General features: G+C 49.6%; 1 protein-coding gene across 1 annotated transcript in view; it reads left to right on the top strand.

Annotated features, from left to right (window-relative positions):
* ACOT12 (acyl-CoA thioesterase 12) overlaps positions 1 to 24,477 on the top strand; it is a 517,871-nt gene that overhangs the window by 340,074 nt on the left and 153,320 nt on the right. The window contains exons 10-11 of the mRNA XM_085640749.1: positions 6,605 to 6,668; positions 21,963 to 22,046. Of these exons, the coding sequence (XP_085496875.1) occupies positions 6,605 to 6,668; positions 21,963 to 22,046 (148 nt within the window). The remainder of the gene's footprint in view (positions 1 to 6,604; positions 6,669 to 21,962; positions 22,047 to 24,477) is intronic.

The raw sequence follows: 24,477 nt of genomic DNA, 5'->3' as shown, positions 1-24,477 counted from the left end.
CTACACCACAAGGGTAGATGGTCTGTCTCTCTATTTGCGTGACAGAGTTTGCCTTCTCAGTGGACTCAGTGCAGCACGTTATTACCTTTCTCCCAGTGGTATTTCCAGTACCCGACCTCCAAAGTGTACACTTTTCCCATGCACACAGCACTCTGGTGCAAAAAATTACTTGGATGCCTATAGAGAAAGTTAGACTCCAGGGGTTAATCAAGCAATCAAATCAATCAGGATTTATAAAGCGCACTTGCCCTTGCCTGGCGTTGCTGCAGTTTGAAACATCTTGTCATGGTGGTTTCTTAATTTATCTTTATTCAAGACTTTTCTGAACTCCGTGGCTCTTTAGTGGATAGTCTGTGATTTTAGATTCTAAATTTGTTTGGCCGTCGCTTGGGTGCAAATTACATACAATAATTTACATGAAAGTTGGGTTCTCTTTTTATTATGCTCTGGCATGTGTAATTCTGTGGATTCATGTAACTATTATTGACGTAATCTGCTTGTGAAGCTACTGGTTGTCAGTCCTCAGTTGTGGGCTATACTGCATGATGTTTTACACCAACTGTGTAATGTTTATTCTGTGCCAGAGCCCCATCAACCAAAACTTGAAATAAAAGCCAATTCAAATGTTTGTAAATAATACATTTCTTTCTGGAGGTCTCTGAACGTTATTGCTGTAACCACATACATCCACTCCATAATATATGGGTAAAATACATTGTCATTTACAACGCCAATAGCTATAACCCAAGCAAATGCGAGATCTTTTGCATTTCCAATGCTTGTTAACTTTCATATGTCTCTATTGAAATACATTTTACACAAATAACGATTTCAAGATTTTGTCATAGAACAGTGAAAATCTTTTTCCCAAAGTGTACAATTCAGGAGAAATCTAATGGATTCACCATTAATTTTTAAGGTTCAGTATATTCCTCAAGTGAGATAGAATCCTTTTCTATGAAGGTCATTAGATCATTTCCTAGGCTATCATCTTAACATATTACAACATTTTCAGAATAAGAATTGCTATAAAAAAGTTGGCTCGATAGACTTGTTTAACTCTAGTGCATCATTTATATAAATGCCACATTGATATTAATAATACTTTTCATTTGAGTTCATTGGGAAACCACAAGTCTCATTTCTTGTTCTAAAGCTCTTTTTAAAAAATGTATGCAAAAGTTGAAATTTCAACTGAAACGTGTGCTAGCACCGTAGGAGGAAGTGTACCAAGTCTTCCACTCTTAGCACTTGTCCAGTGTCTTGTCTTATTCTTTAAATGTAAACAATGTATCTAAGTTAGCATACTAAATAATAAATAAATAAATAAATGACTTCCATTGAGTTGGGTAACAATAAACATCTGTTATCTGTCAGTAGTGCCAAGAGACATTCTCACTGGTGAATGTAGCACTCTAGAAGTAGTCCTGATATACACTTTTGGATTTCCGAGAACTGATATAAAAATATGTATCAAGTTCCTGTGATTTTTAAAAATAATGCAACTGCAGCGAAACAGCCCTTGTAAGGTTTCTGCCAATTATTGAGCTTATCTCTGGTGGGTTTCTTTTTGAGGTCCAAGCCTACCAGATAACAACATCTTGGGGACATTCGGAAAGCTTCCCTGGGAATGCATTCCGCCCATTGCTTAGCATTGGCTTTTTGCTCAGTAACTCACATTTGCTTGCTTTCTATTTGCTGGCTTTATTTGTGTTAGGCTATCCAGCTTGACTTTGTCCCTTCCCTTGTCCAAACCCTATTTACTGTATTATTCCACCAGTACTGAATTTGGGGCTCTGTCTTCCAGTGAGCTTGGTGTTTACTTTTCTTTCTCTATCTCCAAAGTAAGAGTATTTATGTGACAATCATGCTGGATACTCGGGTGTGCTGTATGATGTTATTTTTTTTCTACCACATAATAAAGTTTAAATGTTTGTAAGTGAACTGTGCAGCTAAAGCAGAATATGGAAAGCACAAATGAAGCACATTTGTTTGCAGTTCTGAAGTGTTGTATAGAGAAATATTTGAATAAGTTCAAAACAAATCAGTACACTGTGATGACATTTCCACACATTATCATTTCAGCGCTGTATACGTTTATCAGTAAAACTGTATGTCTGTGCAAATGTAATGGTCATTTCAATTGAAGATGTGTTTATGTATGGGCAGAGCGCTAACACACCATACATACCCTACTTTACCCTATTCCACTGTACTCTGCACCACTCTATGCAACAGCACTCTTGTTTGCACCACTCCACACTAAGTCACTGCACTCTACTCTGCACCACTACACTCCTCTCTACTCCACATTACTCTACTATGCACCACTGCACTGTTTACCACAGCACTCTACGCCAATCCACTCTAAGACACTCTAATCTACTCTGCACCGCTGCACTCTACAACACTCTACTCTATGCCACTGCACGCTGCCACTTCACTGTACTCTAAAACAATCTATTCTACTCCACTGCACTCTATGGCACTCTATTCCACTCTGCACCATTCCACTCTATGCCACTGCAAGCCACGCCACTCCACGCTAATGCACTCTACACTACTATATTCAAAACCAATACCCTCTACGCCACTGCACTCAACGCCAATCTACTTTTCACCACTCCAGTGTACGTGGCTATACTCTACACGACAACACCACCCTACTCTGTGCCACACCACCCTACTCTACATCCTTACACTTTACATCACTTTACTCTGTACCACTCTATGCCACTGCACGCTACACTAGTGCACTCTATTCCAGTGCACTCTATGCCTGTCTACACCACTGCACTCTACTCGGCGCCATTGCATGCTACTCTGGCTCCCTCTACTGCACTCTACGCCCCTACTCTCTATGCCACTCTAATCTACTGTGCACAACTGCACTCTGACACTGCACTCTGTGCCACTTCACTCTACGCCTCTCTACTCTGCACCACTCTACTCAGCCAGTGCGCTCTACCCCACTCTGCTATACACCACTGCACTCTTCTCCATTGCTTCACTTTTCTCTGCACAACTCTACCACACTGCACTCGATACCACTGAACTCAAAGCCACTCTAGTCTGGTCTCTATGCCACTGCACTCTACTCTGCATCACTCCACTCTATGCCACTCTAAGCTATTCTGCACTCTATGTCACTTCGTTCTACATCATTCTACTCTATGCCACCGCACACTATGCCCCTTTACTCTACACCTCTGCAATCTACCCTGCACCACTCCACTCTATCCTACACCACTCCACTCTACCCTGCACCACTCCACTCTACTCTATGCCACTCTACTCTATGCCACTCTACTCTGCGCCACTCTACTCTGCGCCACTCTACTCTGCGCCACTCTACTCTGCGCCACTCTACTCTGTGCCACTCAACTCTAAGCCATTGCACTCTACGCCACTCTACTCTGTTCTCTATGCCACTGCACTCTATGCCACTGCACTCTACTCTGCATCACTCCACTCTATGCCACTCAAATCTATTCTTACACTGCACTCCAAACCATTCTACTCTATGCCACTGCACTCTGTGCCACTCTACTCTGTGCCACTCTACTCTGCGGCACTCTACTCTGCGGCACTCGACTCTGTGCCACTCCACTCTGCGGTATTGTACTCTGCGCCACCCAAGTGTGACATGCTTCATCATTGGGCAGTGAGGTCCATGGTGTGGGCTACAACTCCCCTAGTTGGGAGGAGCAGAGGTGTTTTGATGAGCGATGGAAAGGAGGTCAGTGAGGGACAGAGTGCAAGTGAAAACACAGTGTGTGGGGTGTGTTAAAATTACTTCCAGGGGGCCAACATAACTTTATTCTGTAGGTCCACTGGGGTAGGTTTAAAAGGAGTACAAGGGTTGTAAACCAATTATACCCTTCTCAATGGCCATTGAGGGTAGTTGTTGTCCACACCATGGACCTCACTGCCCAGGTATGAGGAGGGGACCCAGTTATGAATCATGTCACCCTTGGGTGAGTGAGGGTTCTCGTCCTAAGAAGGATCTCTTCCATTAGAGCAATTTGATTACACACATGTCTATCAATACAGGAAATAGTTCCAGGCTATGAACTAGCTGCTAGTCTGCTCGGTATGACAATACCAGGTGTACTTAAGAGTGAGTTGCATGTTATAGTGGGATTAGTACGCACCTGGTTGGGCCAACCCCTAGATCCCCAGTGTTAATACTAGTAACTTATCTGGATTAGGACCTATTCCATCTGTAGTGTCAGAGCTCCAGGTGGCATCACCTTTGTGACCTAGGACTTTCCTCAATAATCATTTTGGATTTTTGGTCTTCATTTGATATCTCTTACAAATTTACAGTCCTTATAGCAATAGTGACATGTTTTTGGCATTCTATAGAGTTATACACTGCTCCAAGATAACACCAAAAGTAAATTACAACTTTAGCATAGTTCTGATGTTCTTGAAATAGTCACCTGCTCTTGTAAAACATCTCTGGAGCAACACAACTACACAAAGAAATCTGTATTGATACAGTATTGCTAATAAACACGAAAAAGTCAAATATTGCACCTAAAATATTGTTACAGTGGTTGTAACTATGCCTGAGTTGTAACAAGGGGTGGCTCCTCCACTATGGCGAAAGAGTGTCACCCCACTGCCTAAAGGCCATCATTGACCGTGGTGAATTAGCAGCCCTGATCCTCCTCAACCTGTCAGCGGCCTTCAACACAGTCTCCCATCACCTCCTCATCCAAAGACTTCACCATATCGGCATCTGCAGCAAATTCCTCAAGCTACTATCCTCTTTTTTCACCGGCTGCACCCAGAGAATCTGCCTCCCTCCATACAGCTCCGACCCTCAAAGCATCATATGCAGCATACCCCAGGAGTCCTCTCTCAGCCCCACACTGTTCAACGTCTACGTGATGGCACTAGCACCCATCGTTCGCAGCCACGATCCCAATATCATCTCATAGGCCGATGACACCCAGCTCATACTCTCCCTCACCAAAGACACAGACACCACTAGAGCGAACTTCCAGAACGCCACAACTGATTCAAACTGGATGAGAACCAACTGCCTCAAACTCAACACAGACATGGCCGAAGTTCTCCTCTTGGGAATACCCTCCTCACTGTGGAATGACACCTGGATGCCCTCCGCCCTTGGGCAAGCACCCACCGCCACCACTCACGCCCGCAACTTTGGCATAATTTTCGACAGTTAGCTCCCCATAAGACAACAGGGCAACTCGGTTGCCACCTGCATAAACACCCTCAGACTGCTCTGCAAGATCTTGAGATGGATCCTAATAGACACCAGGAGAATCATCGCACAAGCCCTCATCACTAGTCGACTTGACTATGGGAACACCCTCTACTCAGGAACCTCCACCCTCCTCATCAAGCACCTCCAAACCATCCAGAATGCAGCAACAAGAACCCTCCTCGAAGTGCCAAGGTGATCCCACATCACCTACCACCACAACCTACACTGGCTTCCCATCAAGAAGAGATGCCACTTCAAACTGCTCACGCATGACGACAAAGCTCTCCACATCACAGAACCCAAACACCTGACAAACCTCCTGACCTTCCACCACCGCACCAGACACCTGCGGTTTGCCTCCCTGCATCCCCAGTCTCGAGACTCAAGCTGGCACAATATAAGAACAGGTTATTTTACATTCTCTCATAGGCAGATGCAAAACCACTGTAATAGATTACTATGTGAAGATAGGGGTAGAATAGAAGCTAGAAGCTTCTTTTACTTGTGCCAGCTGATCTCCCACAACATCCTTGTCAGAATGCAAACTAAGGATATCCTCTATGTATCCTGGGGCCCGATTTAGAGTTTGGCAGAGAGGATACTCCGTCGTAGAAGAGACTGAGTAGCCTCTCTGCCAAACTGAAGGTCCTCCCGCCTTATTTACAGATGGGCGGACCTTCGGTATGTAAATGCCAGAGACTAGTCTGTCTCTGCTGCCTACATAACCCTCCGACGGCCCCAGAGAGTCAGAGGTATGGCCACGTGTCCACCAGCCCGATTTAGAGTGGGAGGACACATGGCCAGTTTTTACTTTTACAAACTGTCATCCATATCGTGGCAGTGAGTAAAATGTTCCATTGACCATACACAACATGGGAGAAAACTCCCATGGTGAGGGGGGGGGGGTCGTTGTTTTTCTTTCTTTTTTTCTTTTATTTTCAAAAGCAAAATCCAACTTGAAAATAAAAAATGAAAACGTGTCATGTTGATGGAGCCACAGAGCACACTTTCAATGCTTATACAGGTATCGCTGTGACGACCGGTGGATATCTCTGAATCTCTGAATTTGGTGGGCAGAGTACCCTCTCCTTGGCAGGAGTAAAATACTCCACCATAGCGAGGGTACTAACACCATCTGTCAAAGTCAAAATCTCAACCCGGCAAGGACAGGCTGTACGAAGAAGTCTAGGGGTGCAAAGATCAAACTTTAAAAAGCTAATGCAGTTAAAAGAATGAAGAATGGAAGGTTCACATTAACTTAAAAAAACTAAAAAATGTGCTAAAATACATTAAAAAATTAATTTCATAAACTGTTATAATTTTCTTGATTTTAACCTCCAATTATCTTCATATACATTTCAGAAAATACATTCTCTCCAATAAAGATCAGGTTTCGATCTCTGAACCATGGGACAGGAGCAATCAGGTAACATGTAATTCAAAACAATCTTACCTATTGGAGTTGACCCAGATGCGAGCAGACTATTTTAATATTTTAGAATGGGTTGTTTAAGTGTTTTAGTGGTTGAAGTATCTTGAAGTTTTGGTTAACATGATAAGAGAAAATGTTCCCTTTTGCTAATTTATGATGCAATATTTGGTCTCTGTTTTATTTCTGTGTTCATCTTTGAGCTGCCTCAAGAGAAGACTACATAGACTAATGTACGGAATATCAAGGACACTATAGGATTTTTTGACAATCCGGAATCCATTAATACCTGATATCAACTGTATGCATTATTTAACCTTTCCATTGGAAAAATTAAAATGTTATGAATTTGATTGTCATTGTATGGCCTTCAGAGAAAGATCTGAATGCAAATGATCTTCAAAAATTGAAGTGAGGTAGAATACTCCTAGAGTCTCTAAATCCTGTAAATGATCAAGGTTTAAGGATCCAGAAAATGTAATGAACTTTGTTTCTGTATCACATAAATGAAGGACTTTATTATAACCCAATAATCATTTAAAATTGCTTTCGTGTAAGTTATCATTGAACTTTTAATACAAAGACTATTACCACTCACTGTTTGCATTAGCCAAATCTTTTCCTTCTTAGTAGTTAACTGCTCAATAATTACTGTAGTATAATTGTCTAATACATAAACTCAGGTTACGTATCACAGCATAATAAGCTTACTTTAAGTGCCAGGGTTTTAGATCCAAGAAAGATATCTAGACAGATTTTACTTCTCTGTGCCCTTCCGTCAGCTGTCTCACTGCTGAATTGCTTTTTGTTTTTTATCCATCTCTGTGGCGGAAACAAGCATTGACGAAGCCAATAGGTATCAGCTATGTGAGTGCTATTGAGTTGTCAATGTCTTTAAGCCATGTTTAGCAGCGTGGCTGCTGTTCAGCATTGCTAAAGTTAGTGGTGTGGCATAGAGGAGAGTGGAGAAGAGTGCCATAGAGTAGAGTGGCTGGGAGTGGAGTAGCATAGAATGGGGTGGTGTACAGTAGAGTGGCATAGAGTAGAGGGGTGTAGAGTAGAGTGACCTCGAGTGGAGTGGCGTGGAGTGGCGTTGAGTGGAGTGGCATAGAGTGGTACACAATGGGATGGAGTGTGGTAGAGTGGCATAGAATGGGGTGGCATAGAGTGGCATTGTGTGGAGTGTAGTAGAGTGGAGTTGTGTGGCATTGAGTGGAGTGGCACAGAGTTCATTGGCATAGAGTGACTTTGTGTGGAGAGGCATAGAGTGGAATAGAGTGGGGTGGAGTAGAGTGGAGTGACATAGTGTGGCATTGTATGGAGTGGCGTAAGGTGGTACATTTGTAGATGTAAGTACTAAAGTGTCAATAGAGTCAGCAGATAGGGTGAAAGCAACATAGATAAGAAGTTGTATGCATGCATTAAAAGTAGGGATGCACATTGCACATACAGGAATAATATCGAAACACTTATCAAAAAACATAGTGGGTTGCAGAATAGCGAGGCAGATCACATACTTGTTCCATGCTCCAGAGAGGAGCTAACACAAGAAAGGAAAAGAATTCAAAGATTACAAATAAGTGACAAGGAAAACAACTAATGGTATGATATGGGCAGATTGTAAGCTCACTGAATTATAAATAATGTCATAAGCTTTGTAGGCAAGACCTAAAGAATAATGGATCTCAAAAGCTATGCATATACATCCACTCAAATAATTTTGCACCCTAGATGACACCTTGTGGTTTGGTTAGTGCTTTACTATTTGGCCTAGTTGGGCTGGGTGCCAGGTGAGAACAGATACCCTCTGTACCTACTTGATTGCCTCAACTGCTGTCATCAGCTAGTGATTTTCAAAATACACTTTCTATGGAATCAAAATAGTATTCTAAGCAAACTGACTATTTGGCCACTTCAGTAGTTGACTTTAAAATGTGAAGTACCCCCACCATTGATATATGCTACTCCATTTTGCACATTCGGTGCTCCATGTTTCGCCTTGTTGCCCATCACAATCCACCTAAAGTTGTACTGGAATATTTTTTTTTTAAATGCATTTCTAGAAAAGAGGTATTTGTTTTTCTTCTTCTCGTAGGTTTTCTAAATATAGATGGAGCCCCCAAAACAAACATCCTTCTCCTTTGCTGTCTTTCCCATTTTCTTTCCTTCTGGCAATTTTCTTAATGATAATTCCAAGTTTTTCTGAGTATGGTCTTGCCAGTGTCCTTCGGGGTTCCCCTCCCAGAATTCCTCAACCAACAATATGTGATGAGGTGTTATTAATTTCCCAAATGGTTACATCGTAAACGATAGCATGTGTTGACCTTCATTGTGTTTTTTGCTGGCAGATCAATATGCCAAGTAGCATTGTAAACAGAATGTCACATAGGATGAGGTGTCTAGGAGGAGAGTGTAATGCTTTGAAAGGACCGTCAGTCCTGTAGCCAGGAATATTTGTTTGGGGGGCATGGCCCCGAGCAATGACAGCAACATAAGAGTGGTTCAGTGGATGGGAAAATAATCTTTCCCGTTGAATTTTTTAAAACATTTTTTTTACATTGTGATAAGATTGTAAAGACTGCTGAAGGCAGGAAATGCAGTGAGACTGGGTGTATGCATTTTGGGATAGTGTGGGAAGGGCTCACAGAAGGTTTTTGGTTTGGTAAGTGAACACAAGGACCTTATATTTGTTAACCATCACAGAAACGGGGCGGAGCTTGCCTGACTCCACGATGCCCGCGAGTTAGTGCAGCTCCTCCGATTGCCACCACATATCCGGCATTATCAGTGAGAAAATCCTCTTAGTGAGGTGGCACTGACTCCCCGCTGTTGCGAGCTCAAAACGCATTCAGTGGTTCCCAAATCAGTGGGATTTGGACAAGTCTGCTGGCGGTGGTGCACCTCGGCACCAGCAGGGAGCGCGACCTCCTAACATACCCAATCGCCAACGCGGCCTGCCCCGGAGTGAAGGAAATGGACGCGCGCCATCTTCAAGACATGTGATAAGGCCTGCGATAAGCGCCGCATAAAACTGAGGAGACAGGTCGGGACGCGACGTTGGGAAATAAGCTGCATAGCGTCGCTGGAGTTGGGGCGTGTCGCGCACAGTCACGGACCCGTACTTGGAGGCGGCCCGATCCTATTTGCCGTGCGCCCACCTGGTGCGGTCGAGTTGCGGAGGCCGCTGCGGAGTCGGCACGCCTTTCCTTCATGGAGAGTAGTGGCACGACACAGCGACATCGGTTTGGAACCTTCGCGCAATAACCACTCCACGCTGTTAGTTAGCGTAAAAGGCCATTTATTAGGACAGGGTTGAACAACATATGACAACATCCATAAACCCCGCAACAATCCCCCAACATCATGTCTCTCATCCCTCCATTCACTCCCACACTCCAATCACTCACTCCCTCATCAACCAGCGACCTCTTCACTTATCCCATTCGCTTCCTCAATTCTCTTCCCACCTCCTCCATCATCTCCAGCCATCGCACTCCCGCATAACGCACCCCCACCTTGCACCTGTATCCCCGTCCCCCCCCCCTCCCAAGTACCGCCAACCAGGAAACCCCCGGAGGGCGGTTACCTGCCCCACCCTTCACAAGTGCACCTTTCCTTCTCAAGCCCGCCGACACCATATAGACTCATTCCACAACGCATTGATGACATCCCTCAACTCCATCATACGCATTGCCCATGTATGAAAGGTGCACCCCATCATCCCTAGAGAGGAGGGGCTCCTCGAGCCGTAGACCTGTGTGAGCAATCAATTTGATCCCGCTGTTTCCACAAAAAACCCGCATTGCCCTATTCAACTTCCTCTGAGCTCTTTCAACCGCTGCAGGATTCACTGCCCCTCGCCAGATCCGGTGCGGTACGAATTCAGTCCATACAATACAGGCGCCAGCCAGATTGCGTCGTATAGCTTCAAAGTCCCGTTGCATCAGATGCAGGAGAGATACCCCGGATTGTTTCACCAAGTCATTTCCCCCCAAGTGGATAACAAGCACGTCTGGGCAGCCCAACTGTGATACCTTTTTCGTCAGCCAGGGCAGCAAGGCTCCCCAGCACATCCCACTCTTGCCCCACCAGTGTACCTCGTGATGACTGCTCCGCAGGCCCAGGCTACGACCGTACACCTGCCTGTCCGCATATTTGGATGCCAAATGAACAAAAGAGTGTCCAACAATCCAGGTAACCGTCTTGGCTCCCGGACCCCCAAAGCAACCTACGAAGGAAAAAGAGATTAGTACCATGAAACAACTGCCACTGCCCCAGCAGTCCTAGCGCTCCTCCCGGCCCACGCACCTCCCATCACTTACGCACATACCTCTCACAACACCGACACCTCCATCTGCCAATCCGCCTAATCTGCTCCCACGACCACCCCAGCTGGGCTGCCGCCGTCGCCGCGCCAATGCGAAACTAGTGCGTCCCATAAAGCGCCGGATCCTTGCCCACTCATCTCAAAGCCATCCGCAACACCGCCAGCAACTGAAAAGCCATCACACGCTTGGTAGAGGCATGGCAAAATATCTCACCCACCAGCGGTCGTGTCTGCCGACAAAACGGCACCCCCTGCCCTACCATTCGCACACAACCATACCCATTTGCCTCTACCCACCTGATCTGTTTTGGAGTGCCCCAAACAAATACCCAAACGCTGCCCATCCAATCTCACCTCCTCGAACCGCCCCTGGCCCCCAACAACTCTGACACCCGAAACGCCCCGAAAAACATCCATATCATACACAAACGAAACAAAGCCAACTCTGAAACATTATAACAACACTGAGGTAACTCTGCCAACAATTCCAACAATAAGTCAAACGTGATTGCCTCCCGCAGGGTCCCTCCCCCTCTCCCTACCTTTCAACATTCTGCACAGCAATTCACTTTTCGCCGGTTCAAACCCCAGATACAGCATGCTGTAAAAAGAAATCCCAGCCAATTTTCCAGCAATCGTGGTCTGCGGCAGCCCCTTGTCCATACATTCCAGCACAAACTGTATCACACCCTGCTCGCAGCTGCCCCGGGACATACGCCACGGCACACTAGTCCATCCCAGAAAAAAGCCGAATTCAGACCATGCCAAGCGGTACGCCCGCCTTGTGGAGTCAGCAATAGACTTCTCAACCAGGCCCATCACTCTCATTCCCCCCAGGCCCAGATACCCTCCGGCACCTTTGTCTTGCAAGCCTCCGCTCCCGGCGCCAGCCTCCTGAAGCGCTGCCACTGCGAACGAGACAATGCATCCGCAATGTCATTGCTGGCGCCTGGGACATGTCGCGCACGAAACAGCACATTGAAGCGCAGACAGAGCAGCATGAAACTTCGCAATAAGCGCAGCACTCGCAGATGCCTTGCCTTTTGATTGTTGACCAAGTCCACCACCGTCCTGTTATCCACATGAAATAAGACCGATCTGGTCTGAAACTCCAGTGCAACCAGTAACGGAAAGAATTCCAGAAACGTGATGCTCCTGCCTTGTCTCAACCCGTGCTCCGGCCACCTCTCCGCACACCACCGCCCGTCCCAAAAAACGCCAAACCCTGAAGCACCCGCCGCGTCCAAAAAAATCTGCACCTGCCACACCATCCTGTCATCCACAAAGTCCAAGGACACGCCATTGAAGTCCGCCAAAAAGCCATGCCAAATCCGCAAATCCGCCGCACCCCCATCGAAATCCTGACCCTGTGATGCATGCCGAGGCGTCTGCGAAAAGCCCTGCCCACCTGCACTACTCTGCACGCAAAGTTCAGCAGGCCCAAGAGCCGTTGCACCGACCTCAAGTCAATCCTCCGCTCCCCCACCACGTGCACCAAAAATTCCTGCATCTCCTGCACCTTGCGCTCAGGCAATCTCGCCAACCACGCCGCGGAGTCCAGCTCAATACCAAGAAATGTCAAACAGCAACTGGGCCCGGCCGTCTTCTCTGGCGCCAAAGGGACCCCAAATTCACTGGCCAGACGCTGAAACTGCCCAAGAGCCGCCTCGCACTCCCCCGTCTGCCCTCTCCCCATGAACAAGAAATCATCAAATAGTGTGACACCAGCCGGTGTCCACTGCTGTCCGTGAAGGCCCACTGCAAAAAGGAACTGAATGTTTCAAACAGTGCACATGACACCGCACAGCCCATGGGCAAGACCATATCCACAAAAATCGCCCCCCCGAACTGCATCCCCAAAAGAGCGAAATCTGCCCGGTGTATGGGAAGGAGGCGAAATGCCGATTTGATGTCGCACTTAGCCAATTCCGCCCCCAGGCCGCACGCCTGCACCAAGCCAATCGCATCGTCCACTGACGCATACAACACCCTGGAATCCTCCACTGCAATGAAATCGTTCACCAACGCCCCCTCTGGCCAAGACAGATGCTTGGCCAGATGCTCCTTCTTGGGCACCATCCCCAGCGGCGAGATAATGAGCTCCGGCATCGGCCATGCTGCGAAAGGACCCGCAATCCTACCTTCCACCACCACCATCTTCAACTTTGCTTCCACCACTCCCGGCAATTCTTTCGCGGACCTCAAATTCTCAGCCCATCTCCGTTCCCTCGGACCCTGATACCCCACACGAAAACCTTCTGTAAATCCCCAGGAAATCTTCAATGCTGCCTCCCGATCAGGGTACCTAGAGAGCCATGGTCCCATGGCCTCCACATCAACTGGTGTAGGGGCACTTTGGTCCAGCCTGCCCCATCCCCTTAGTAATCCGCCACTGCTCGGAGGGAGTGGCCAGCGTGAAACACTGCGTGACCGGGTGGCGTCCGCCGCACTTAGAGCATTCATGCTTGAATTTGCAGGGGTGTCGCGTGCAGAAACCCTTATTAAAATTCCAGCAGGCCCCTGTGGTGGCTCCCCTGGGCTTAGGTGACTGTCCTGCTGCTCCTGTGGTAAGGGGCTGCCCTCCCGCCCCCCCAGCAATGCTCTGCCCCCCCCGCCCCAGACTGGGCGAGACGTGACTGAAAGGACCGGTACGCGACCGGAAGCCCGCTGGCCGTGTGCGTAGACGCAGCCGACTGAGTGGAAGACATCCATTGAACCCAAAGTTCTTGGTCTACCTCCCCCCATGGCTTGTCCGGATTGACGCTGATCCTGACCCTGAACTCATCGTAACTGAGCCATGCGAAACCGCCAAAGTGCATCTGCGCTTTGCGTATGATATCCATATATTTCAATAACGCTATGGCCCTATCCGGATGCTTCTCGCAATAAATGCTAGCGTAAATCAAAAACGCCGACGTCCAATTCTCCATGTTCACCGGTACCCTCGGCCGCCTAGTCAACTCCCACTCCTCCTCTTTCGACCCCTCCTTAGCCTGAATCTCCCTGTGCAACAGTTTGAAAACATCCACATACTCGTGCTTCCAGATCCTAGACCATGTGACCCTAACGGCATAGCCATGCCCATATATGGCAACTTCTTGCGATGTTTGTCCCCCGCATCCTCCTTCCCATCCAACTCCCCTGGTTTATAGGTCTGCACACCGTCCTCCACCAACTTCTTGTCCCCCCTGCCGACTCTGCTATTTTGGCCGGCTCTCCCACCTCCCTCACCGATCCATCCCCAACCCCCACCGACCGGCAGGCCTTCTTCCGCCCACCTCTACCCTTCTCCCCCCACGCTTCCCACCAAGCACCCTCACCTGAAAGCTTCGCTGGCACCACACGCTCCTGTCCACCGAGCACCGTCGACTTTGCGTTCTCTGTCTAGGTCCCACTACTGCTGGCCTTCGGCACCTGCAAAAGACCAAGCTGTCGTGTTGCCGCCTGCCCCCCCATCTTGGACACCTCACGCACCTCCCCCTCTTCCAACTCCTTGCTGTCCGATTCATAATCCAATTCCTCCTCATGCACCTCATCAAACGACATCCTCCGCACCTCACTTACCACTCTCTTCGCACCTTTCCCTTTCACACCAGGCACAAACTCACACTCCGGCGCCGACGATGCCCGCTCCCTCGATGGAGGGCAGGCTGCCGCGGACCCCCCTGCTGCTTTGCCCCGGCGTTTGGAGGCCGTCTTGCACCCCGCCGGCCCACCCTGGCCTCTACCAGCTTCCTCCGCCTGCCAATACCCCCCTACCCGGGCCGACACAGCCCGAAGTGGCCCCAGCGCCATCAGGTCTCTGCAACGTCGCGGCAGTCCCTGCTTCACCCACCCAAACCCAATGGCCTTGTGCCCTAGGCTGCTGTTTGCCCCGTCTGTGCCCTGGCGCCAACCCCACTGGCCGTGCCGGGGGGCAGACCCCCCTCGACGCAAAACCCCCCGCAGCCGACTCCCTAGCTGCGCAAAGTACCTGCCACCTGAGCTCCGCCTCTTCAATAACTTGCCGCTGCTCGCGAATACACTCCTCCAGGGACATGCTATCCCACCTGTCAGCCCAATTAACCCCCCCCCCTAAACTAGAGCCCTCTCCCTCTCGCTCTCCCTTAAGAGGGCCGGGAGCACCCCCACCGCTCAATGGCTTTGACCTCTGCTCAACCGCCGCTTTCTCTGGAGCCTTCCCTCGGCCCCCCTGCCCCCGCCCACTCCCTTCCTCCCCCCAGACAAGTCGATGGGCTGCTCCCCCAGGTCCCCTCCTCCCCCCTGCTGAATCACTGCCAGATAAGACGAGGGCGAAGTCATCCCCAGCCAGGCCTTCTGTCTCCCCTGCCCCCTCCAAATCACTGCCCTCACTAAACAAGTCCTGCTGCACCCCTAGCCCAGAAACCCCAGCACCCGGAGCCATCATAGTCACCTTTGCACTGCTGCCCCCCACCTCCTCTGCCACGCATTGCCTCTGACCTGCCACCTCCCCATCTCCCCCAGCACCACCGCCCCAACTGTCGCCTCATTGCTACCGCGCGCGGGGAGGCTTAGATGCCTTCCCCCGCGTTTAGACTGCTCCCGCCGCTTGTCCCGCCCCCGCGCCGCCATACCTGTACCGAGCGGTGGTGGCTCGTCCTGGCACGCCACCACCGCCGCGGCAACACCCGCGGATGCAGAGCGCGGCGTCCGGACCATGCCCACCCAGGCTTGATCCAATGCGCTGGGCCGCAGGAGGTGGGACTTCCGTCCTGGCCGAGCCCCAGCAGAGCGGCGCGCACGGCCGCCGCGTCAGGCTCGTCCATGCCGATACCGTCGCTAGCACTGCGGAAGCCCACACCTCCTCCGAGGTCCTGCTCACTCCTACGATGCGGCCAACGCCCACAGGGACACCAGTGGCGCAGCTCGCGAACCCGGCGTACAGACCAGGCCGCAACAACAATTTTCCTAAAAAACCCTTCCCTGAGGCGCTGGGGACAGGAAGAGGAAGAACTTCCTCTCCTGCCCCCTTTTATAACCTAACCTAGGACCCCACCCCTTATCCCTAACTAAACCCCCTGTCCTGCTATCGCGCGAATTCCCCAGGGGAAGACTGGTCTGTCGACCTCACTTCCCCTGGGGGCCGCATGGTGAGTCGCGCGGTGGCCTCACCTCAGTATCTAACGCCAGCTGATATAAACGGTGACTGTAGCTGGGGCCCCTAGATCTGCGCTGGTAGCATGCTGGCCTCAATCGATCCCAGGACCACAGAGTGCCCGATATCTAAGAAAGCGCTACGGAGGGCGCTCTAAAAATCCAGGAGTCAACCTGATGGGGTCCCAGGCAACCAGGAAGCCGAGTCAACACCTCGGGGGCCATAGTAGCTAGAGGACAGTGCTGAGCACTTTGCGCCCCTGCACCCCGGTTCCAGTAAGTGAGAAGAGTGGCTGTATTGAGTCTGTAAATAGGAGGGAGACAAGTGTTGGTACTGCACGAGTTGGCTACGGTAGTCCGCAATAAGCCTGCAATCTCACCCATTGGGACCCCCTGTATACTGTGCCTGGAAGGCGCATAAGATACCCTGCGTGGCCCAATGTTACACAACATGGCAAAACAGATAAGCTCCAACCCAAGTTGCAGTTCAACCTACGTAAGACCCCAAGGTCTAAGGACTCTGCTCTCACCGCACATGACAAAATCACTGATGACGCAGAAGACGGGGGCAGACATGGATGTGAAACATGCATTTCGCTCTATACAGCAGAAAAATAAACAATAAAATAGACGCGCTGTCTTTTCGTATGGACCGCATGTCGGAGCGATTAGACAAGCATGGGGATAGACTCGATACAGTGGAACAGCGAGTCTCCGACATAGAAGATATCACGCGTGCGGACGCAGAGACTGATTAAGAACGGGACAGAATCCTACATGCGCTCTAGGCGAAGGCCAGAGATCTTGAAGCGAGATCGCGACGGAACAACGTACGCATCACAGGAGTGGCTGAGTCATCCGATATTAGCAATATGGAGCATTATGTGGAACAACTCCTGATCACACTTTTGGGCAGGAACACTTTCTCTGAAATATTCATCATCGCTCATTGGCCCCCAGACCAATCCCCAGGGCACCCCCTTGACCCATAATAGTGCAGTTGCTGAAATACAGGGACCGAGATTCGGCCTTGCGTAAGGCCTGTGAACTGGGATTATTACACCACGAGGGAGCTGCCATCTTACTTTTCCCAGACTTCATGATGCAGGTTCAGGAGGCTCTTCGTCCCAGCAATAAAGAAACTCAAGGACCTGAATATAAAATATATTGTGCTCTACCCCACGAAGCTATGAATCAAGTTGGACGGTAAAGCCATCTTCTTCACTGATCCCAAGGCGGTCCTACGTGCGATCAAGGACAGAGAGCAGCATCTGAAACGTAGCAATTCGCCGACAGCCTCGCAGTCGCAGGCAGAGGACTCATCCAACCGTTACGACGACCAAGAACAAGAAGTGTGACCGCACGAAACTGATTGGCCGGAGACTCATTGAGGACTATCATATGGTAGGATGGATACTTAGAGCTATTTGTTGTATGGAAGTAGTCAGCATAATTCACAAATTGGTGAGATTTGTGTGCACAAAGGTTATATGGCTCACTCACCAAGTTCAAGAACAATGACCGCATGTCAGTGGCAGGCACATTTAGCTGGCTATACACGCTTTGGTATTCAACACCTCGCAGGGACGAAAATCCCAAATGATGAACATGTAGATTGCAAACATGGTGGCGTAGGGAACCGGAACTGATGGCAACATCTGCCCCCAAGTGTATCACAGCACTCGTATTCTTTTGTCCTGGGTTATTGTTTGTGTTCAGGGAATGGGGTGGGGTGGGGGGACTGCAGAAGGCCATGTTAGTTGTGCGTGGGAGGGAATGTTCTTCCTGTTCATATGTATGACTGCACTAGTAGTATTTTGCTATGTTATTTTTGCACATTATACACTGTAGGTATAGGGGTCCGTCTCCAATTATGGTCACTCCCACGGCATGGCCACTGACAGGGTAGGACTGCAGGGTATACATCTCCTCACTTGGAATCTCCGTGGACTTAATGATGGAAGAAAGGTTAGAAAAATAGGGGCTTACTTAAAAAGGCACTCGGTTGCAGTGGCAGTTTTACAAGAGACGCACCTCACCCCAGACCGCAGCAGGGATGTGCAACATAAACTGCAAGGCACTTGCTATTCCTCTGATTTCACCTCCCATGCCAGAGGGGTCCTGTTATGGTGCGATAGAAAGGCAGGGGTGGGAATGAAGGGTTTGTTGAGTGACCCACAGGGCAGGTTTGCGGTGGCTCATTGCAAGAAAGGTGACCTGAAATTCATATTAGTGGGAGTGTATGGTCCGAATTATGATGATCCCCAATGTTACACTTCACTAGCCGCCAAGCTGGTGCAATGGAAGGGCACCCCACAGATTGGGGGAGGGGGACTTCAACTGTTTTTTCGACCCAACTTTGGATCGGCCATGTGGTCCTTCCAGGCGCCCTGCTGCTGCGGCAGTAGCTTTGCAAGACATCATGCACACAGAGGGACTCTTAGACGTGGTTCCCCCACAGAGCGAGGTTACACACATTACCTGCCTACGACATCCACACCCACATAGACTTCTGGTTAACCCCTTGAATGCCCATGACGAGTTGGACTCGTCATGGCACACAGTTCTCGTGTGCCCATGACGAGTCCAGCTCGTCATGATGCATTCCCTTGGAAATCCCTCTGGTGCGGGCACCAGAGGGATTCCCTTTCATTCAAAATAGCCTCGGGAGCTAGGGAAGAGCTTCGCCAGCTCCCGAAGCCCCCCCCTTGCATTCCGTGTAATGATGATCGGCGCGCACGTCGCACCGACGTCATTACACTGAAACTGAAATGAGCCAAGAGGCTCATTTCAGTTTCACTTTCTATGTGCTCAGGGGGCTATCTCAGCCCCCTGAACACGTAGAAAGACGGGAGAGGTATCGTTGGAAAGGGGAGAATCTCCCTCCTCAGTGGATCCCTGCTTGGGGATCGCCACAGGAGGGCGATCCCCAAGCAAGGATCCACCCACTAGACACCAGGGAGGGGGGAGCGACCCCTTGGGCAAGGGCCTTTGCTCCCCCCTGATGACTCTGGCACTATTTAGTCTTTTTGCCCCCCCTGGGGGGCAGATGGGGGCAGTAGCCCCCAATCTGCCCCTCCGGGGGGGGGCAAAAAGCCCACTAGACACCAGGGAATTAAAAAAAAAAGAAATAGGGGTGGGGGCTGCCCAAAACGGGCAGGCCCATGCCCCCACCACACCCCCCAATTATTACAGTCTGTCTGTCCCCCCTGAGGGGCATATGGGGCATTGGCCCCTAATCTGCCCCTTCGGGGGGGCAGAAAGCCCACTATCCATTAGGGATCTGTTTTTAGTTTTTTTTTAGGGTGGGGGCTGCCCGGAACGGGCACGCCAATGCCCCCACCCATCCGCCATCATTACAGCCTTTCTACCCCCCTGGGGGGGCAGATGGGGCATTGGCCCCTAATCTGTCCATTCGGGGGGGCGGAAAGCCCACTAGAAACCAGGGATTGTTTTAGAAAGTAAAAATAAGGGTGGGGGCTGCCCAAAACAGGCATGCCCATGCCCCAACCCACCCCCCGCATTCATTAGTCTTTCGGCCCCCTCTGGGGGCAGATGGGGCATCGGCCCCTAATCTGCCCCTTTTTAGGGTGGAGGCTGCCTGAAACGGGCACGCCAATGCTCCCACCCACCCACCACCATTACAGCCTTTCTGCCCCCCCTTCGGGGGGGGGCAGAGAAAGCCCACTTGACGCCAGGGATTTTTTTCGCGCAATTTTATTTAGGGTGATGGATTTTATTTAGGGTGGAGCTGCCCGAAACGGGCACGCCAATGCCCCCACCCCCTGCCACCATTACAGCCTTTCTGCCCCCCCAGGGGCAGATGGGGCAGTGGCCCCCAATCTGCCCCCCCCAGAGGGGCAGAAAGCCCACTATCCACCAGGGATTTGCACAATTGTTTTTAGGGTGCCCCCACCCTCCCCCCCACAAGAATGACAGTCTTTCTGCCCCCCAGGAGGCAGATGGGAGCTGTAGCCCCCAATCTGGCCCCCCCTGGGGGGCGCAGAATGCCCACTAGAAACCATGGATTTTTTTGTTTTATTAGTGTAGGGGTAGGGGCTCCCCAAAATGGGCATGACAATACCCCCACCCCACCCCCAGAGAAATTCCAGTCTTTCTGCCCCCCCCGGGAGGGCAGATGGTGGCAGTGGTCCCTGATCTGCCCCGCTGGGGGGGCAGAAAGCCCACTAGGCGCAAGCGAGTACGCAGGCTTTTTATATGCATGGGGGTGGGGGCTGCCCAAAATGGTCATACCAATGCCCCTAACCCCACAAAAAATAGCCACAGTCTTTCTGCTCCTTTAGGGGCATGTCGGGATGAAACCCCCTTCCCCGATTCCTCCCCAGGGCAGCAGAAAGCCCACTGGGCTCCGAATTGTTTTTAGCAATGTGCATACCTGTGGATTTTGGGCCCTAGCGCAGTTGGCACGTATGCAAACCTAGCAAACCTGTACATTTTTGAAAACTAGACACCGAGGGGAATCCAGGATGGGGTGACTTCACTGGCTCTCACCAGGTTCTGTTACCCAGAATCCATTGCAAACCTAAAAATGTGTCCAAAATAACACATTTTCCTCACATTTCTGTGGTGGAAAGTTCTGGAATCTGCGTGGGTCCACAAAATTCCACCCACCCCACGTTCCCCAAAGTCTTCCGAGAAAAATGGTACCTCACTTGCGTGGGTAGGCCTAGTGCCCGCGTCAAGCAAGGGCCCAAAACCCATTGAGGAGACATCAAAATTACCTATCACAAAACAATCTGGTTTTGCAAAGAGGGTCCCATGAGTTTTTGGCCCCAGGCTTGGCGGCCATCTAGGGAAACCTACCAAACCCTCACATTTCTGAAAACTAGACACCCAGGGGATTCCAGGGAGGTATGGTTTGCGTGGATCCCCCAACGTTTCCTTACCCAGAATGCCCTGCAAACCTCAAATTTAGCTGAAAAAATCACCTTTTTCACACATTTTTGTGTGGGAAAGTTGTGGCATCACCGGGCTGACACAAAATTCCTACCACCCAGCGTTCCCCCGGGTCTCCCGATAAAAACGGTGCCTCACTCGTGTGGGAGGCCTAAGTACCCGCGACAGGCAAGGGCCCAAAACTTAGTGAGGCGACATGAAAATTGCCTATCTCAAAACGACCTGGTTTTGCAAGTGGGGTCACTTGGGTTTTTGTCCCGGTGCTCGGCGGCCACCTAGGGAAACCTACCAAACCCACACATTTCTGAAAACTAGACAGCCGGGGGATTCCAGGGAGGTATGGCTTGCGTGGATCCCCCAACGTTTCCTTACCCAGAATGCCCTACAAACCTCAAATTTAGCTGAAAAAATCACCTTTTTCACACATTTTTGTGTGGGAAAGTTGTGGCATCACCGGGCTGACACAAATTTCCTACCACCCAGCATTCCCCCGCGACAGGCAAAAAAAAAAAAAGTAGATTTTAATAAAAATAATGCTAAGCATTTTTCTTAAGAAATATTTATTATTAACTGGAGCACACTTTAGCTTCCATTCAGTTTTTCTCCCGAGGTGAAAAATGCATGGATGAGCATTTCTTTAAAAATCCCCTTCATCTGCCCACTGCCAAGAATTTTTGGGGTGGCCAGGTATCAAGATGTGGGTGCCGGACCCAGCTGGGCCTCCTGTGGCTACGGCCCTAAGAACCGTGTTTGTGGATAGTTGCATCATGTATACATCACTGACAGGGCTTCTGTTTTCATATGAGCAGCAATTGTCAAGCTTCTTCGTACCTCCGCCTCTTCATTAGATTAGAAATACAAAGTGAAAGGTAAAATAAGGGTGTTTTGCTGTCATTGTTTTATTTTAAACTTTGAAAATTGTTTCATTTTAGGCATGTCTTGGTTACAACAATGTGGCAACACTTACTGTATTAGCAGCAAAGAAGGGATGGGAACTAACCAGTAAAGCAAATAAAGTAAGTACATGCTGTATGTTTAAATTGACCCTCCTGCATCACTGCATTGAAATCACAATCATCATCATCATGACAGGCACAACATTATAAAAGAAGAGTATGCCTAGGACTGGACAACTATTCACTTCCAAAGCAACAGAGTTTGTTTCTGTTTCCCTGGTCAATTGTTATATAATTGAATCTGTCAATCACGAATGGGTCAGTCTTCCCTCCCGCCTTTTAGGTTCAAGTGAATAGCAAACTGTATGAACATAGCCTGTAGGATTGTATATCACTACCGTGATGCCCGCTACCTCGAGGTACATCAATATTAATGCCACTAACATGACGTCAACTACATTGTTATGGTAAATATTTACTGTATTTTACTGCTGCCTGGACCACAAAAATCTGTCAGGCCACAATTGATTATTCTTTTTTTTATTTTTATTTAAACTCGTTGGCAACGATACAGGCATGATGTTTAACAATGACTTGAGTGACAAAGCACATACAACAAGAACACAGTTAAAGCTTAAGGACATAGCGGGAAACATCAATGGGATCTCTGGAAGGGTCTCTCACCTCCCTCCACCGCGTCCCCACCCGGCACTTCCCCGGCACATGGTATATTTTGATGATAAAGAACATCTGGAGAGGGTGGCAGAAGCCGCCAGCCTATCACATAAAAAACATGATGGAACATATGTTCTAAGATGGAGGCTCCACATTCTGCCCGTCAGGGGTCAAAGGGGGGGCTCTGATAACTGAGGTAGGTAGTGAAGGGCTCCCAAATATCTCAGGGGCGGTATTTCAGAGGGATCAGATCCCAGTAATTGACTAATTGCAAGTGACACTATGTAATGTCCCTGGGCCAGGCTTGGGCCTGCAGTGCCTGTGCGCACTCCTAATTCATTGCGAATCCCCAGCAGCGGGGAGGAGGATATTGGAGTATCTATGACTTTCCCTGTGATGCTGAAGACCTCCCCCCAGTATGCAGCATTAGCAGGGTACTGCCAAGCAAGGTGGAGTAAGTCCGCCACGGGCAAGCGGCAGCGTGGGCAGTGAGAGTCTGGTGATAGCCCCATTCGATGTGTTAGGACAAGGGTCCGATATACGCAGTGCAGAAATTTGAAGTGAATGAGTCGTAATCTGTGATTGGGGGATAAGAGCTCAAGTTTACCCCAGCAGATTGTCCTCTGCTCGTCCGTGAGGGGAATGGGGAGGTCTCTTCCCCCACGCTTCCCGGGCAGGTGTGTCTGTCGCGGGTGCAGAACGTTGCATGTGGTTGTATAAGGACGTGATTAGCTAGTGGGCTGAGCCATCGCATATGTGTATTCTAATGCTGTAAGTGTTTGCGGGGGCTGGAAATGTATCATACAATGTCTGGCAGGTCGCGCACAGTTGATAATTCAGGAGAATTTCCAAGGGTGTGCATATGATGGTTTCCCGGGCCGGGGGGCCAAGAAAGTGGTAGTTCGGGTAGAGGTCTGCAAAGGTGTGGATGTCAAGCTCGTCAGCACGAGTGCAGGCGCCTACGTCACACAGAGGCGGCAACATGGGGTGTTTCACTACTGGGACCGACGGGCATAAAGATGTGTGTGTCCCCCGCGACGCGCCATCCCAGACCATGCCCATCGCAGGCACTGTGGGGTGTCTATCTCTAGGCCAGGGCATTTGTATGGAAGAAATAGTGCTGTCAATAATGGCCATGGGGAGACTTTGTCTATTTTTACTGAAACATGTGGTTGGTACGGTGTAGGGTGTGTCCAGTAGTGTAGGAAGTGTGCCTGGGTACATAGCGTGTATAGCTGTAAGTCTGGTGCACCCATCCCGCCTTGTGATTGTGGCATCGTTAGGAGTTCGTATTTTACGCAGGGTTGTTTTCCTGCCCAGACCAGTGTGACAAGATTAGATCGGAGTCGTTTGAAAATGTCTGCGTAATTGGTATGGGGATATTCATAAACAGATCGAGAAATCTGGGTAGAACCACTATTTTTGAAATGGCGACTTGCCCTGCCATTGAGAGCGGGAGATTAGTCCACAGGGGGATTCGGTCCTTGAACCAAGTCATGGCTTTACCAAAATTGGCCTTCCAGATGTCCTCTATGTCCCTGCACACAAAGATCCCCAGATATTTGACAGGGTCATTGGCACATTGAAGCGGATACTCCATAGGAAATGGAGCTGTGGCCTCTGTTAGGGGAAGTAGCATAGATTTGGCCAAATTTATTTGAATTTCGGACATGCCCCCAAAGTGTATAATTTCACAAATGAGTGGTGAGAGATTGTTTTCGGGGTGGTTCACCTACAGGGTGATGTCATCTGCGTAAAGGTACACAATGAGCCAGTGAGTGGAAAATCCCAGCCCCCAATTTGCGTGATGTTGCCGAATCTGCGAGGCCAAGGGTTCCATCGCAATGGCGAAGAGTAGAGGGGGTGAGCGGACACC

The sequence above is a fragment of the Triturus cristatus genome, chromosome 2_1 (genome assembly GCF_964204655.1).
Source record: "Triturus cristatus chromosome 2_1, aTriCri1.1, whole genome shotgun sequence".
NCBI classification, from domain to species: Eukaryota; Metazoa; Chordata; class Amphibia; order Caudata; family Salamandridae; genus Triturus; species Triturus cristatus.
The sequence above is the reverse complement of the archived record's forward strand: the minus strand, read 5'-3'. Positions and strand labels throughout refer to the sequence as shown.